This window comes from Solanum pennellii, chromosome 8 (genome assembly GCF_001406875.1).
Source record: "Solanum pennellii chromosome 8, SPENNV200".
NCBI lineage: Eukaryota > Viridiplantae > Streptophyta > Magnoliopsida > Solanales > Solanaceae > Solanum > Solanum pennellii.
Genome location: NC_028644.1, coordinates 48805714 through 48822150, shown reverse-complemented (window position 1 = coordinate 48822150; position 16437 = coordinate 48805714). Strand labels below are relative to the sequence as shown.

Here is a 16437-nt window from a genome sequence, read left to right as displayed (position 1 = left end):
CTTTAATATTTTTATACTCATACCTTTAATATTAATTAATAAAAATTATAATTTGTAAAAAAAATTCTGCTAAAATAAAAAAAAAACTTATTATCGTTATTCGAACAGATTAAGATAGTAATCAAATTTAACATTTCAAATAGGACTTTAAAAAAATCTACAAAAAACAAGCAAAGAAAAAGAGAGTAGGAAAGAGAAACAAAAGGTTAAGAAGAAAATAAAGTACGAGTCCCACAAACAAAATATAATAATAATAAAATATCCCCTCATATAACTAGTACTAGTTATACAAAATAAGATTTTTCCGTTTAGAAATTTATTTATACATTTGGTCTTCTTTTTAACTAACTACAGTGTGGGTATTTGATTCCTATATTCTAGGTACAATTTATTCAGCATTCCCTAATATTATAGGCATTAAAATTTTAAACATTGTGTATTGATTTCAAGATAAAATTAAAATATATAATATATTTTTTTTATTTTTTATTTGGTGTCCGAAGTTCATATTGGAGCTACGATTAAAATTAAAATATATTTACCGATTCACAAAAGATAATAAATCAAGTTTATGTTGGCCAATTCATGTGTTCTTATTTTTCATCCTCGTCGTTTACTGAGTTTAGTTCTTCAAATTTATATTTTGATCTTTTAAATATTTAATTAAGCCTCAATCATTTTTTTCAATAAATTGTTCTAATATTAATTAGGAGTATTTTTTTTATTGCATAGGGCAGTGCTTTGACATCGTATCTTGCTTGCATTAAAGAAAAACGGTAGAAAATAAATTTTTTAGGTGACTTTGGAATTTTAATTACAATTTCATTCTACATATATATAATATTCACAAAAAATAAATTGTTTATACCAAAAAATTGACCAAACATCTCACTTTATTTAAATAAGCATTTGTTAAAAAAATAATATAAGCACTACTAATTTTTCATAAACTTTGTCAAAACATACAATAAAACCCAACAACCCCACATCATGAGAAACATCAATACACCTACTTAATTAAGTAGTTAGTACAGATTATGAAAAATGCAATTAATTATCTTTAGCTTTTTCCATTCAACGCCCTACTTTATTGAAAAATTTTATGGTGGGAGAGGTCCAAGTATGACTTGGTGTTTGAGGCATTATTTTTTATTAAATATGTAGGTCCCACATTTTCTATTCAACATTATTGTTTCTCTCTCCTGTCTTACTTAATTTTATAAATAAAAAATTATGTGGGTCCTATTATTTTTATTTTACATTGTTATTTTTATTTTTTCCAGACATTTTACTCCACATTCGTTCACTCGTCCATTTATTTCTTTGCCTTCTTATTATAAAAAAAAATCTTCTATTCTTCTTTCCTCTAATATTTGAGATCAATCTTCATCTATGAATTTATTTATTCAATTTTTATATCATTAGTATATTTATCTTTATAATATTTGACAATTAACAAGTATATTATTTTTAATTTCTTAAATTGCATAGAGTATGAGAATAAAAAATGGTGAAAAAAATTACAAATAAAAAATAAATGTTATCTACGAAATAAAAGTCTAGGTAGTCAATCAATTAAATTAATAATATTCCTCATTTTGTACACGCATTTATGCATGATTGATTAATTTTTCACTAATCAAATTAAATTATTTCATCAATTTTTATATTAATAAACCATACCAAATTAATGAAATTAGATTTTTTGATTTTCTTAATTTTTTTAATCTTGATTTGAAAATTTTTACAATAAAATGACAATGTAAATATCATACTATTTTGTACCATTATTATTTATTTAATATAACCATTGTTAACAGTTATATAAAAAATATGTTAATTTTATATAAATTATTTTTTTCTATTCACTTTCGTTTATTTATAATATATAATAGAGCTTGACTACTTTTAATATATAAAAAATATGTTAATTTTATTTTTTATATAACTGTTAACAATGGTTATATTAAATTAATAATAATGGTACAAAATAGTATGATATTTACATTATATTTTCATTAAAAAAATTCATTTTATTGTAAAAATTTTCAAATCAAGATTAAAAAAATTAAGAAAATCAAAAAATCTAATTTCATTAATTTGGTATTGTTTATTAATATAAAAAATTGACGAAATAATTCAATTTGATTAGTGAAAAATAAATCAATCTTGCATAAATGCATGTACAAAATGAGAAATATTATTAATTTAATTGATTGACTATCTAGACTTTTATTTCGTAGATGAACATTTTATTTTTCATTTGTAATTTTTCCTACCATTTTTTATTTCATACTTTATGCAATTTAAGAAATTAAAAATAATATACTTGTTAATTGTCAAATATGATAAAGATAAATATATAATGATATAAAAATTGAATAAATAAATTCATAGCTGAAAATTGATCTCAAATAGTAAAGGAAAGAAGAATAGAAGATTTTTTTTATAATAAGAAGGCAAAGAAAAAAATGGACAAGTGAACGAATGTGGAGTAAAATGTCTAGAAAAAAGAAATAACAATGTAAAATGAAAAGAATAGGACCCACATAATTTTTTATTTATAAAATTAAGTAAGACAGGAGAGAGAAACAACAATGTTGAATAGAAAATGTGGGATCTATATATTTTTTTAATAAAAAATAATGCCTCACACACCAAGTCATACTTGGACGTCTCCCACCATAAAATTTTTCTACTTTATTCCATATATTTTCATTTATTTGAATTTATGTAAAGTTGTAGCTGTATTTGGTTAGCACTGAATTAATATAAGTGAATCATGAAATATTATTATTTTATAAAGGTATAACTTAATTAATAAATTAATATTTATTAATTTAAAGAGAGTTTTGACATAACAAAATTCGTTTGGAGATGATATTTCAGAGAATCTATTTAATGAACCACTCCTGAAAACGTCTTTAATAAACTTGAGGTCATGATTAATGATCATGATTACCACAATAAAATAGACGTTAATAACTTATTGGATGGGCGAAAATGACATGTTCAAAAGAGACCTTAGAAGAAATTGTGGGTACCATTGAAAAATAATCTTGACGGCAAAATTGAAAATGATAAAATACATATGAAACCACCATAAAGTTGTCAACATGAGTTGACTCACCCCATCCGGACTAACCCATAAGACTTTGAAATTTGACCGATCAGACCGGGCTAGCCTATTTTTTGTATGAGTCAGGAAATGATAGGTCCAGCCCACAAGTACGTGGGTCATGTTACTACCTCTTAATCAAATTCACAGATAAAATTATCATTATAATATTTAATTAAGTTTGATTTCAAGTTGAAAGCATAAATAACTAAATAAAAATAGAAACATGATTATTTTTCAATGATCGTAATAACAACACTAAAAATTATGACAATATTTCATGGGCTACGACCTATGTAGCAACTCCTAGAAATTTTAGGGAATTTTTATTTTATGTATACATATTTTATAAATATAATTTGTATTTAAATTATAATATTTCAAACTTCAAAATTTTTTGTGATTAGACTCTTCTTATTGGTAATACTCTATTTTATTTTTATTTTTTAATTAATATTTATTTGACCCACATGTCAACTCTATCCATATTTCATAATCTCAACAAATAGACAAATTTATTCTGGTCAGATTAAAAAAACTTGTTTCTTAATTGAGCTTCAAATATTGTAACAACCGTATCAAATTTAGGATTAAGCCAAGTCAATCCAACAGATTTAACTTATATTAACAACTTTAGAAACAAGTTGCAAATAAAAAACACTTATTGCATTTAGAATGTTGACAATTTTTGTTTTAAATAGAAATGGAAGAGAGTCATTTCTTGTTTCCTTTATTTTCTAATATATTTAGTGAAATTGGGGAGTTAAGAATTTAGAGGGCCACTGATTTCGGCCTCTGTACAAGAGTGACCCCATTCAGACCGACAATTGTTTGCTTCATAAATTTACTTACTTCACCGCCTAACAAAATTCATAGCGGCTATCTGATTCACCGGCACAGCCATAATTCACACATCCAAACTGTTTCTACAATTTAATTCCTTCGATCGTTCGCCCACGGGCTCCTGTCCGAGTCCAGTTCCTGTAATCAGCTATGGAGGTTCGTATTCTTTAGCTCTTTCAGATTTGATTGTTTAGTTTTTAATTAACTTAATGGATATTGAAATTTTTTCCAGTCAACAATGGTTGTTTATTATATATTTTTCTTTGAAAAATCCACGATAATACTTGCTAACTTCATGAAATGATTGAATAATTTTAATATTACTTTTTAATTACCCTTACTAGTAATCGTTGTTGTTTCCCTGTTATTCTCTGTCGCAATTCTAAAATTTAAATATATTTATTTTTATTATAAATCTTCTATATATTTTTTAATAACTTTGACTTGTTAATTAATGTGACATATAATATTTTTAGTAGTTTATAAATATATAAATTTCATTTTAAAAAAATTAAATATTCAATGCGTTTGGTCTAATTTAAATTGAAAATAAAAAATACCAAATAAATTAAAATAGAAAGAATTAATTTTTTATAAAATTATCTTTTCATTTATAGTTTATTAAAAATGTGTAAAACTTGAGGTACTATAGAAAAATTCAATCCTTAGTCTAGAAAAATTTGAGGTACTATAGAAATGATGTAAGAAAATCCACGTGATGAATATACTGCAAAAATCTTTTTGTTCTGATCGTTAGCTTTTCACTTTCCTCTTCTCTTTCCTTTTTGTTTTGTTATTTGTTGTTTTGTTTTTTACTTTTTGGTGCTTTTGGTCAATTGTGTTGAATTGGATGTACTTGTACATTCATTTCTCATTAAATAAAAGTTTTCATTTATAGAGAATAAAATCATCTCTATTTCTAATTGATAACATATTAGGTATAGTTGCACTTGTCCCCTAAGATATTTTTTTTTGTCAAACTCATACACAGATTCTTTTGGATTTTTCTCCTCAGGTTTCTTAATTATGTAATTTTTTTTATTAAATCATTAAATCACTCATAATTTATTTTTTTTAAACATTGTTGACTGATTTTGATCTGCTTTTCTATTGTAAATTTCTTTAATGATATTTACATTATAATGATTTTGATTAAATGAATGAAGATAAATTGTATATTATATTTATTTATTTTTTAATGTGTTCCATTGACGTGAAGTAAAATACAATTATTCTTGAATATTTTCACTATTAATTGAACTAATGAGTTCTGAATCAACATATATATCATCTATCAATATCCCTCACAAAATTTGATTCTAGATTAGCCAATTTAAAATAAATAAATTATGATAATTTAATAATTCAATAAGAAATAGCATAGTTGAGATACGGGGAAAACGAAATAAGTTTTGTATCAGGCACACTTATTGTCATTTGTATGAGGCCCTCTTTGGCTGTCATTTGTATATTTTGGAATCCACGTACTGCCCACTATTCACCTATTTCAGTTTCTTTACTTTTTCCCTCCTTCCATTTTAATCTTTTCTGTTGCTTTTTCTTTTTTATCAGACATTGTCTTCTTTTTTCAACTCTTTAACTCTCTCAGTCTTAACATAATTTTAATTTAAAAATTCACTGAGAAATTTTAAATTTAAAAATAAATGATCAAAAAATTAAAATAATATGTTTAATTTAAATTCAAATTTTGGATATTTTGAAGAAATTAATAATAATAAAACTAAAAAAGTGTAAATTCATATATCAACTAATTAAACTACAAAAATTCAACAGATCTTAATTCTTACACTTAAGTATACAATCTAATTTGTACTGTTTGAATTTTGGTCATAGTTTATTTTTTGGGTTTCAATCTCAATTCCTAATTCTTAAATTTATTTTTTGTTTATTTTATAACCACTTAATATATCTAAATAGTTAATATTTATAATAATATGTTAATGATATTAAGACCCAATTATCTTTTATTCTTTTTATATTTGTTAAATTCTTTATTTGCTTGGCATCAATACGATAATATATTATTGCTAATATTAATTGTGTTTCTTGTTCAAAATTTTCCTTTTTGAATTTTCTTTATACTTGATGTTTTAAGATATGAAATGAACGGTCAAAATCAATTTTCAAATAAGATGAAAATTATTTTATAAATAAATAAATATTTATGTTTTAATGGGTCAAAAAGTAAAAGTAAAAAAATAATGAAATATAAAGGTAAATTTTTTTTAAGTACAACAAATGAAAATGGGAGGAAAAATAAAATAATAATTTTAGTGGTCAATTAATTATCATCCGAAGAATTAACTTTAATATTTTTATACTCATACCTTTAATATTAATTAATAAAAATTATAATTTGTAAAAAAATTTCTGCTAAAATAAATAAAAAAAACTTATTATTTTTATTCGAACATATTAAGATAGTAATCAAATTTGACATTTCAAATAGAACTTTAAAAAAATCTACAAAAAACGAGTAAAGAAAAAGAGTGTAGGAAAGAGAAACAAAAGGTGAAGAAGAAAATAAAGTACGAGTCCCACAAACAAAATATAATAATAATAAAATATTCCCTCATATAACTAGTACTAGTTATACAAAATAAGATTTTTCCGTTTAGAAATTTATTTATATATTTGGTCTTCTTTTTAACTAACTACTGTGTGGGTATTTGATTCCTATATTCTAGGCACAATTTATTCAGCATTCCCTAATATTATAGGCATTAAAATTTTAAACATTTTGTATTGATTTCAAGATAAAATTAAAATATATAATATATTTTTTTTATTTTTTATTTGGTGTCCGAAGTTTATATTGAAGCTACGATTAAAATTAAAATATATTTACCGATTCACAAAAGATAATAAATCAAGTTTATGTTGGCCAATTCATGTGTTCTTGTTTTTCATCCTCGTCATTTACTGACTTTAGTTCTTCAAATTTATATTTTGATCTTTTAAATATTTAATTAAGCCTCAATCATTTTTTTCAATAAATTGTTCTAATATTAATTAGGAGTATTTTTTTTTTATTGCATAGGACAGTGCTTTGACATCGTATCTTGCTTGTATTAAAGAAAAACGGTAGAAAATAAATTTTTTAGGTGACTTTGGAATCTTAATTACAATTTCATTCTACATATATATAATATTCAGAAAAAATAAATTGTTTATACCAAAAAATTGACCAAACATCTCACTTTATTTAAATAAGCATTTGTTAAAAAAATAATATAAGCATTACTAATTTTTCATAAACTTTGTCGAAACATACGATAAAACCCAACAACCCCACATCATGAGAAACATCAATACACCTACTTAATTAAGTAGTTAGTACGGATTATGAAAAAATGCAATTAATTATCTTCAATTTTTTCCATTCAACGCCCTACTTTATTGAAAAATTTTATGGTGGGAGAGGTCCAAGTATGACTTGGTGTGTGAGGCATTGTTTTTTATTAAAAAAATATGTAGGTCCCACATTTTCTATTCAACATTATTGTTTCTCTCTCCTGTCTTACTTAATTTTATAAATAAAAAATTATGTGTGTCCTATTATTTTTATTTTACATTGTTATTTCTTTTTTCCAGACATTTTACTCCACATTCGTTCAGTTGTCCATTTTTTTCTTTGCCTTCTTATTATAAAAAAATCTTCTATTCTTCTTTCCTCTAATATTTGAGATCAATTTTCAGCTATAAATTTATTTATTCAATTTTTATATCATTAGTATATTTATCTTTATCATATTTGACAATTAACAAGTATATTATTTTCAATTTCTTAAATTGCATAAAGTATGAGAATAAAAAATGGTGAAAAAAATTACAATTGAAAAATAAAATGTTCATTCTACGAAATAAAAGTCTAGATAGTCAATCAATTAAATTAATAATATTCCTCATTTTGTACATACATTTATGCATGATTGATTGATTTTTCACTAATCAAATTGAATTATTTCATCAATTTTTTATTTTAATAAACCATAGCAAATTAATGAAATTATATTTTTTGATTTTCTTAATTTTTTTAATCTTGATTTGAAAATTTTTACAATAAAATGAATTTTATTTTTATGAAATATAATGTAAATATCATACTATTTTGTACCATTATTATTTATTTAATATAACCATTGTTAAGAGTTATATAAAAAATATGTTAATTTTATATAAATTATTTTTTTCTATTCACTTTCGTTTATTTATAATATATAATAGAGCTTGAATGCTTTTAATATATAAAAAATATGTTAATTTTATTTTTTATATAACTGTTAACAATGGTTATATTAAATTAATAATAATGGTACAAAATAGTATGATATTTACATTATATTTCATAAAAAAAATTCATTTTATTGTAAAAATTTTCAAATCAAGATTAAAAAAATTAAGAAAATCAAAAAATCTAATTTCATTAATTTGGTATGGTTTATAAATATAAAAAATTGATGAAATAATTCAATTTGATTAGTGAAAAATCAATCAATTATGCATAAATGCATGTACAAAATGAGAAATATTATTAATTTAATTGATTGACTATCTAGACTTTTATTTCGTAGATGAACATTTTATTTTTTATTTGTAATTTTTTTCACCATTTTTTATTTTCATACTTTATGTAATTTAAGAAATTAAAAATAATATACTTGTTAATTGTCAAATATGATAAAGATAAATATATAATGATATAAAAATTGAATAAATAAATTTATAGCTGAAAATTGATCTCAAATATTAGAGGAAAGAAGAATAGAAGATTTTTTTTATAATAAGAAGGCTAAGAAAAAAATGGACAAGTGAACGAATGTGGAGTAAAATGTCTGGAAAAAAGAAATAACAATGTAAAATAAAAAGAATAGAACCCACATAATTTTTTATTTATAAAATTAAGTAAGACAGGAGAGAGAAACAACAATGTTGAATAGAAAATGTGGGACCTACATATTTTTTTAATAAAAAATAATGCCTCACACACCAAGTCATACTTGGACCCCACCATAAAATTTTTCTACTTTATTCCATATATTTTTATTTATTTGAATTTATGTAAAGTTGTAGCTGTATTTGGTTAGCACTAAATTAATATAAGTGAATCATGAAATATTATTATTTTATAAAGGTATAATTTAATCAATAAATTAATATTTATTAATTTAAAGAGAGTTTTGACATAACAAAATTCGTTTGGAGATGATATTTTAGAGAATTTATTTAATGAACCACTCCTGAAAACGTCTTTAATAAATTTGAGGTCATGATTAATGATCATGATTACCACAATAAAATAGACGTTAATGACTTATTGGATGGGCGAAAATGATACATGTTCAAAAGAGACCTTAGAAGAAATTGTGGGTACCATTGAAAAATAATTGTGACGACAAAATTGAAAATGATAAAATACATATGAAACCACCATAAAGTTGTCAACATGAGTTGATTCACCCCATCCGGACTAACCCATAAGACTTTGAAATTTGACCGATCAGACCGGGCTAGCCTATTTTTTGTATGAGTCAGGAAATGATAGGTCCAGCCCACAAGTACGTGGGTCATGTTACTACCTCTTAATCAAATTCACAGATAAGATTATCATTATAATATTTAATTAAGTTTGATTTCAAGTTGAAAGCATAAATAACTAAATAAAAATAAAAACATGATTATTTTTCAATGATCGTAATAAAACACTAAAAATTATGACAATATTTCATGGGCTACGACCTATGTAGCAACTCCTAGAAATTTTAGGAAATTTTTATTTTATGTAATACACATTTTATAAATATAATTTGTATTTAAATTATAATATTTAACACTTCAAAATTTTTTGTGTTTAGACTCTTCTTATTGGTAATACTCTAATTTATTTTTATTTTTTAATTAATATTTATTTGACCCACATGTCAACTCTATCCATATTTCATAATCTCAACAAATCGACAAATTTATTCTGGTGAGATTAAAAAAACTTGTTTCTTAATTGAGCTTCAAATATTGTAACAACCGTATCAAATTTAGGATTAAGCCAAGTCAATCCAACAGATTTAACTTATATTAACAACTTTAGAAACCAGTTGCAAATAAAAAACACTTATTACATTTAGAATGTTAACAATTTTTGTTTTAAATAGAAATGGAAGAGAGTCATTTCTTGTTTCCTTTATTTTCTAATATATTTAGTGAAATTGGGGAGTTAAGAATTTAGAGGGCCACTGATTTCTGCCTCTGTACAAGAGTGACCCCATTCAGACTGACAATTGTTTGCTTCATAAATTTACTTACTTCACCGCCTAACAATGTTCATAGCGGTTATCTGATTCACCGGCACAACCATAATTCACACATCCAAACTGTTTCTACAATTTAATTCCTTCGATCGTTCGCCCACGGGCTCCTGTCCGAGTCCAGTTCCTGTAATCAGCTATGGAGGTTCGTATTCTTCAGCTCTTTCAAATTTGATTGTTCAGTTTTTAATTAGCTTAATGGATATTGAAATTTTTTCCAGTCAACAATGGTTGTTTATTATATATTTTTCTTTGAAAAATCCACGATAATACTTGCTAACTTCATGAAATGATTGAATAATTTTAATATTACTTTTTAATTACCCTTACTAGTAATTGTTGTTGTTTCCCTGTTATTCTCTGTCCCAATTCTAAAATTGAAATATATTTATTTTTTATTATAACTCTTCTATATATTTTTTAATAACTTTGACTTGTTAATTAATATGACATATAATATTTTTAAGTAGTTTATAAATATATAAATTTCATTTTTAAAAAATTAAATATTCAATGCGTTTGGTCAAATTTAAATTGAAAATGAAAAATACCACATAAATTGAAATAGAAAGAATTAATTTTTTATAAAATTATCTTTTCATTTATAGTTTATTAAAAATGTGTAAAACTTGAGGTACTATAGAAAAATTCAATCCTTAGTCTAGAAATATTTGAGGTACTATAGAAATGATGTAAGAAAATTCACGTGATGAATATACTGCAAAAATCTTTCTGTTCTGATCGTTAGCTTTTCACTTTCCTCTTCTCTTTCCTTTTTGTTTTGCTATTTGTTGTTTTGTTTTTTACTTTTTGGTGCTTTTGGTCAGTTGTGTTGAATTGGATGTACTTGTACATTCATTTCTCATTAAATTAAAGTTTTTATTTATAGAGAATAAAATCATCTCTATTTCTAATTGATAACATATTAGGTATAGTTGCACTTGCCCCCTAAGATATTTTTTTTGGTCAAACTCATACACAGATTCTTTTGGATTTTTCTCCTCAGGTTTCTTAATTATGTAATTTTTTTTATTAAATCATTAAATCACTCATAATTTATTTTTTTAAACATTGTTGGCTGATTTTGACCAGCTTTTCTATTGTAAATGTCTTCAATGGTATTCACATTATAATGATTTTGATTAAATGAATGAAGACAAATTGTGTATTATATTTATTTATTTTTTAATGTGTTCAAATGACGTGAAGTAAAACACAATTATTCTCGAATATTTTCACTATCAATTGAACTAATGAATTCTGAATCAACATATATATCCTCTATCAATATCCCTCACAAAATTTGATTCTAGATTAGCCAATTTAAACAATTTTGAGTTGTGGAATTTTCAAAATTAAGCTTTAAAGTCAATTTTGGTATGTTCAAAAAAAATTATGGTCAAACACTTCTTAATTTGGAACATTAACTAAGCAATTATTGTAGCCCATCTTCTTTTCCCATCTCATTCAAGGTGAAAATGATCTATTATGTCAGTCATATTTCTTGATTTGTGCATCATGCTAATCTTTAGTGTATTGTTTAAATTTTATCGGATTTTCTCGAAGGAACATGTCAGTTGTATAAATTAAAAAATAAATAGGAAAGGACTGATTTTTAAAAACTTTTTACGTGTGAATATATGATCTAGTATACAGAGAATTTTTGACTAGAAGTTCAAAATTCTCTATCTTCTCGACTCCTTATTATACACTAGTTATGGGTTTTTATTTCTAAACATAATAAGTTTTTTCTTTCATAATTTATTTTTAAAATCAAAATAGTCAACCGAATTGAATTGATTTGTTTTTTTGGCTTTCATTTCGGTATCAATTGATAACTTTTTGTAACTTTGGTGTTACTGGTTGGTTTTTGGTAAGTAGTTCGATAATTTGATTTAACCAAAATTTATACATTAGTATTAGTTTAACCGAAAATTTGGTGTGATTGGGGTACGAATGTAATTTGAATTCTTGTAGGTTTTGTAAAGTTTTTTAGCCCATTAGGCTAAAAAATCTGACAAAAAAGTCATAAAACATAAAACTTGAAAAATCCTATTAAGCAGAAATAAAAATCAATTTCAAACGAACTCTGTAATTGAAAATTAGAAGATTGAAATAAAAAGAAAAATCAAAATTGAATCGAAATATCGAATAATCACCCAAATTGGAAAGGAGATTATAAAACGAAGACTCAATCCTCACTAAAAAAGTAAAAATTCATATAACTAACTAATTGAGCTACATGCTATGGAAATTTTTTTGAATTCTTGTAATGTTTGACTTGTTTCACCAACCCTAATAGTTGTTACGATGATAATTATATAGTTTTTGTTTCTGCAGGGTCAAGCACTCATCTTTCTGATTTGTATTACTACATTTCTTATTGAAAGAAGTGTTGCTGGTATTTTTGATGTAACATATTATGGCGCTTTTGGAGATGGAGTGCACGATGACACTCAAGTAATTTGATTCCTCATATGCTTGAAAAATACTGTGCAAAACGAATTCCCAACTTCTATACAATGATCAATGTTTTATAACTTGTGATTCCATGATCGATAATAGGCATTCAAACAAGTTTGGAGAGCTGCGTGTAGCGATGAAAATCCATCAATACTTATACCAAGTGAAAGATCATTTCTAGTAGGGCCTATAACATTTCAAGGGCCTTGTAAGCCAGCCAATGTTCATCTACAAGTAAGTTATAAGCTGCTTCAACATTATTTTAATTGTACTTATTGCTGCTAAAAACTGTTTTTGTGGAACCTAATTAGTGTCCTAATTATATTAATGAAAGTTTTTTTTATTAGTTTAAGCTTATGGTTTGCAGTTATTAGGATCCATTGTAGCACCCAAGGACCCAGTGGCATGGACAGGTTGTGAAAATGTATGTTGGATTTATTTTACAGGAGTTGCTGGTCTTTTTATCAATGGTTCTGGTACTATCAATGGCAATGGTCAACGGTGGTGGGATACTCCTAGCCGTACCAGGGTGCGTGCCACAAGCTAAAACAATTTCAAACCATGTTTTAATTGCTTTCATAAATATACTTACATGTAAGATTATTCATTTCAGGTCAACGGAACTTGCACTAAACCAACGGTATGTAGTTTCATATAATGCATGCAATCACTTTCTATTCAATTAAATAACATGCTTATCAAATTCACTTGCAGAAACATGAAATCAACTATGCAATTTTATCAGTAGTTGGTCGCGTAATAGCTCCTAACTCATTGAATATTCATGTTATACATCACTAAATGAGATTAGTATGAAATTTTTGTTATTTAAGTCAAAGCTAATTTCTTATAGTGAAATACAGGGCTGCGTGCGTCTAGTACGAATCACTACTTGATTTTCTTTTTTTCTCTTTTTTCAAATTTGTTAAATGAATCTAATTTGGACGTTATCTATCCTTTAATAATAAAATAAATTTGATTTAATACTTGGTTTTGCACATCTGTTCCTTTTTGTAGGTTGTTCAATTTAATTACTGTAATGGACTTCGATTGAATGGAATAAAGCTAGTGAATAGTTCAAGGGACCATATAATTCTTACTTATAACAAGGGAGTAACGATCTCAAATATTCATATAAGTGCACCAAATTATAGTCGTAATACCGATGGTATCGATATCTTTTTCTCTAGACAAGTTCAAATTAGAGATTCCATTATTCAAACAGGTAAACTAGCTTGCATATAATGTTTTAATTTTTCTCTATTGAAAATAACTGTTTAATATTAATTGTATATAATGTTTGATTTCTTACGCGAAAATTAATGAACTTACAAAGCAGGTGATGACTGCATTGGCATCAATACTGGATGCTCTGATATCAATATTACTGGTATTAGATGTGGACCAGGTCATGGTATAAGGTAGAACATGAACATTTTACTATTTTATTTAATTCTAAATAGAAAACTCAGTTTATTAACTAATACAATTTTATAATTTGTATGCAGTATTGGAAGTTTAGGTCCAAATAATACATTTGCTAATGTGGAAAACGTTTATATTACAAATTGCCACTTAGAGGATACCCAAAATGGTGTAAGAATTAAGACATGGCAGGTAACTAAAAGTATCACATTTCATTTTACACATGTTAGTGTGGTATTTTTTTTTAAAAATAATTATATGCATATATTGTTTTTCTCTCTAAAATATCTCTTCTTATGTGTTCATAGGGTGGTTCAGGATATGCTAGGTCTATACATTTTGAGAATATTAACCTCAAAAATGTGGAAAACCCAATCATTATTGATCAAAATTATTGCAATTGTGGCCATTCATGTCAACCTCAGGTGAAAATAAAATAAAATATAGTATCGTTTTATTTTTAAAATTTTCTAGAGAAGATAGAAATTTGAAAGTTATTTTCTGTTTTAAAAATGTTTGAACAGGTAAGTGCTGTTAAAGTGAGCAATGTAACATACAAGAAAATATATGGAACTACAAGCAGCAAGCTAGCAATAAAGATGAATTGTAGTAATAGCACAGCTTGCACTAATGTTGAGCTGGAGAATATATACATAACTTCAGTTGAGCCTGGAAAAAAGATTTTTGCTACTTGTAATAATGTTAAAGGAAAAGCTTCTTCAAACTCACCTCATGTATCTTGTTTGTCACAATGATAACTATATAGCAAAATATTTCTATAACCATTTTTTAAGACTGGTAATTGAATTTGACAAAAAAACTTAACTAGTGATCCACTAAGGTTTGGAGTTAAGTGAGTATTATTAGATACCTCACAATTGTTATATACTACCTCCGTCCACTTTTATTGGCATAATTTCCTTTTTTAGAATCAAATAATAATAATTCAATTTTGTTTAAACAATCAATATTAGAGTCTTTACACCATCTCCAATCCATCTCTATTTTACTCTCCATTCTCTATATATGGAGAGTAAAATAGAGCATGGACACTCCAAATCACTCTCTATTCTTCAAATTTAGAGAGTTGAAAACTACTATTCAAACTCTTTATTTCACTTTTTCAATATTTTATTAATATTTCATTACTTTCTAATTAATATATTATTTTACATATAATTTTATTAATTAAATATTTAATGTTCATAATATTTTTAAATGTTATATCTAGTATTTTAAAAATATATTATTTAATATATACTACTTTAATTTCACATTAGTAATATTTTTTTTTACTAATTTTCATCAATAATAAAATTTTATTTTATTATTAATTTTCATTATAAAGAATACACAAAATTAAAATTGTAAAATGAAAAATTTAATTTAAATACAAATAACAATACAATACATAACATAATATTTAAATATAAGATAAAATACAAAAAACAACATAAAAATTAATTCGCGTAAAAAAGGAATCGCGTCGAAAAGTTGTTGGACGTGCATTCGAAGTTTTGCAATTATTGTAGGACTGTCACATTTTTGGAGAAAGAAAGTGCTAAATAATATAATGTCTACATGTATTATACTGCACAACGTGATAATTGAGGATAAACGTGATCTTAATGCACCAATTCGAGATGTCATATAGACCTCAACTCCAACGACAAAAATAATGGTAGAGGAAAGTCTCCGATTTGAACAACTTTTAGCTAGACATAAAAAAAGTAAGGACAAAAATGTTCATTTTGAACTCCATAATGCAGTAATAGACTATATACATCAAGTATCAACTCCGAACCTGGTGTCACCTGTATAAGAGTGTCTAAGCAAAGAAAAGACTATATACATCAAATTTCTATAATCAAAAGACAACATACATAACAATTATAAAAAAAGGAAAGTAGCAATCTCTTGAAGCAAAGAGTTCACCATAGGTCAAATCAACGACGGTCGTGGGAGATCAAAACTTAGCGAGGTTGGCTCCTACAAGGTGTTGCATCAGACGAATATGTAGAAGTGTAATATAAGAGTCAAAATACAGGTACTTAATAGACATATTAGGTCGATCGAGCTCAGATAGAAACTATATAAATAAGAGAGACACGATAGTGCTAACACTACAATTTAACAAGTAAAGAGAGCTATACAAACCACTAATGATAGTGAAGATACTAATAATTAGAAGTTGAAAACCAATACAAGAAAATCACAACCAAGTTGATAAAACAAGATGATGCACTACGAATATGGCCAATGCAT

General features: G+C 25.0%; 1 protein-coding gene across 1 annotated transcript; it reads left to right on the top strand.

The window, feature by feature from the left end:
• The first annotated feature begins 3782 nt into the window (after positions 1 to 3782).
• On the top strand, positions 3783 to 15004 carry LOC107026698 (probable polygalacturonase At3g15720). The gene is made up of 11 exons (XM_015227769.2): positions 3783 to 4117; positions 10307 to 10429; positions 12625 to 12744; positions 12850 to 12981; positions 13115 to 13276; positions 13361 to 13387; positions 13765 to 13972; positions 14087 to 14168; positions 14256 to 14364; positions 14481 to 14597; positions 14697 to 15004. The coding sequence occupies exons 2-11, from the start codon at positions 10424 to 10426 to the stop codon at positions 14925 to 14927; spliced, it is 1194 nt and encodes a 397-aa protein (XP_015083255.1). The 5' UTR covers positions 3783 to 4117; positions 10307 to 10423; the 3' UTR covers positions 14928 to 15004.
• The last annotated feature ends 1433 nt before the right edge of the window (positions 15005 to 16437 follow it).

What these genes read in the sequence shown, in the direction of transcription:
- LOC107026698 (XM_015227769.2), top strand. An exon ending in CAGCCAATGTTCATCTACAA is followed by an intron (nt 12,982 to 13,114) that starts GTAAGTTATAAG and finishes TATGGTTTGCAG; the next exon opens with TTATTAGGATCCATTGTAGC. An exon ending in TAAGAATTAAGACATGGCAG is followed by an intron (nt 14,365 to 14,480) that starts GTAACTAAAAGT and finishes ATGTGTTCATAG; the next exon opens with GGTGGTTCAGGATATGCTAG.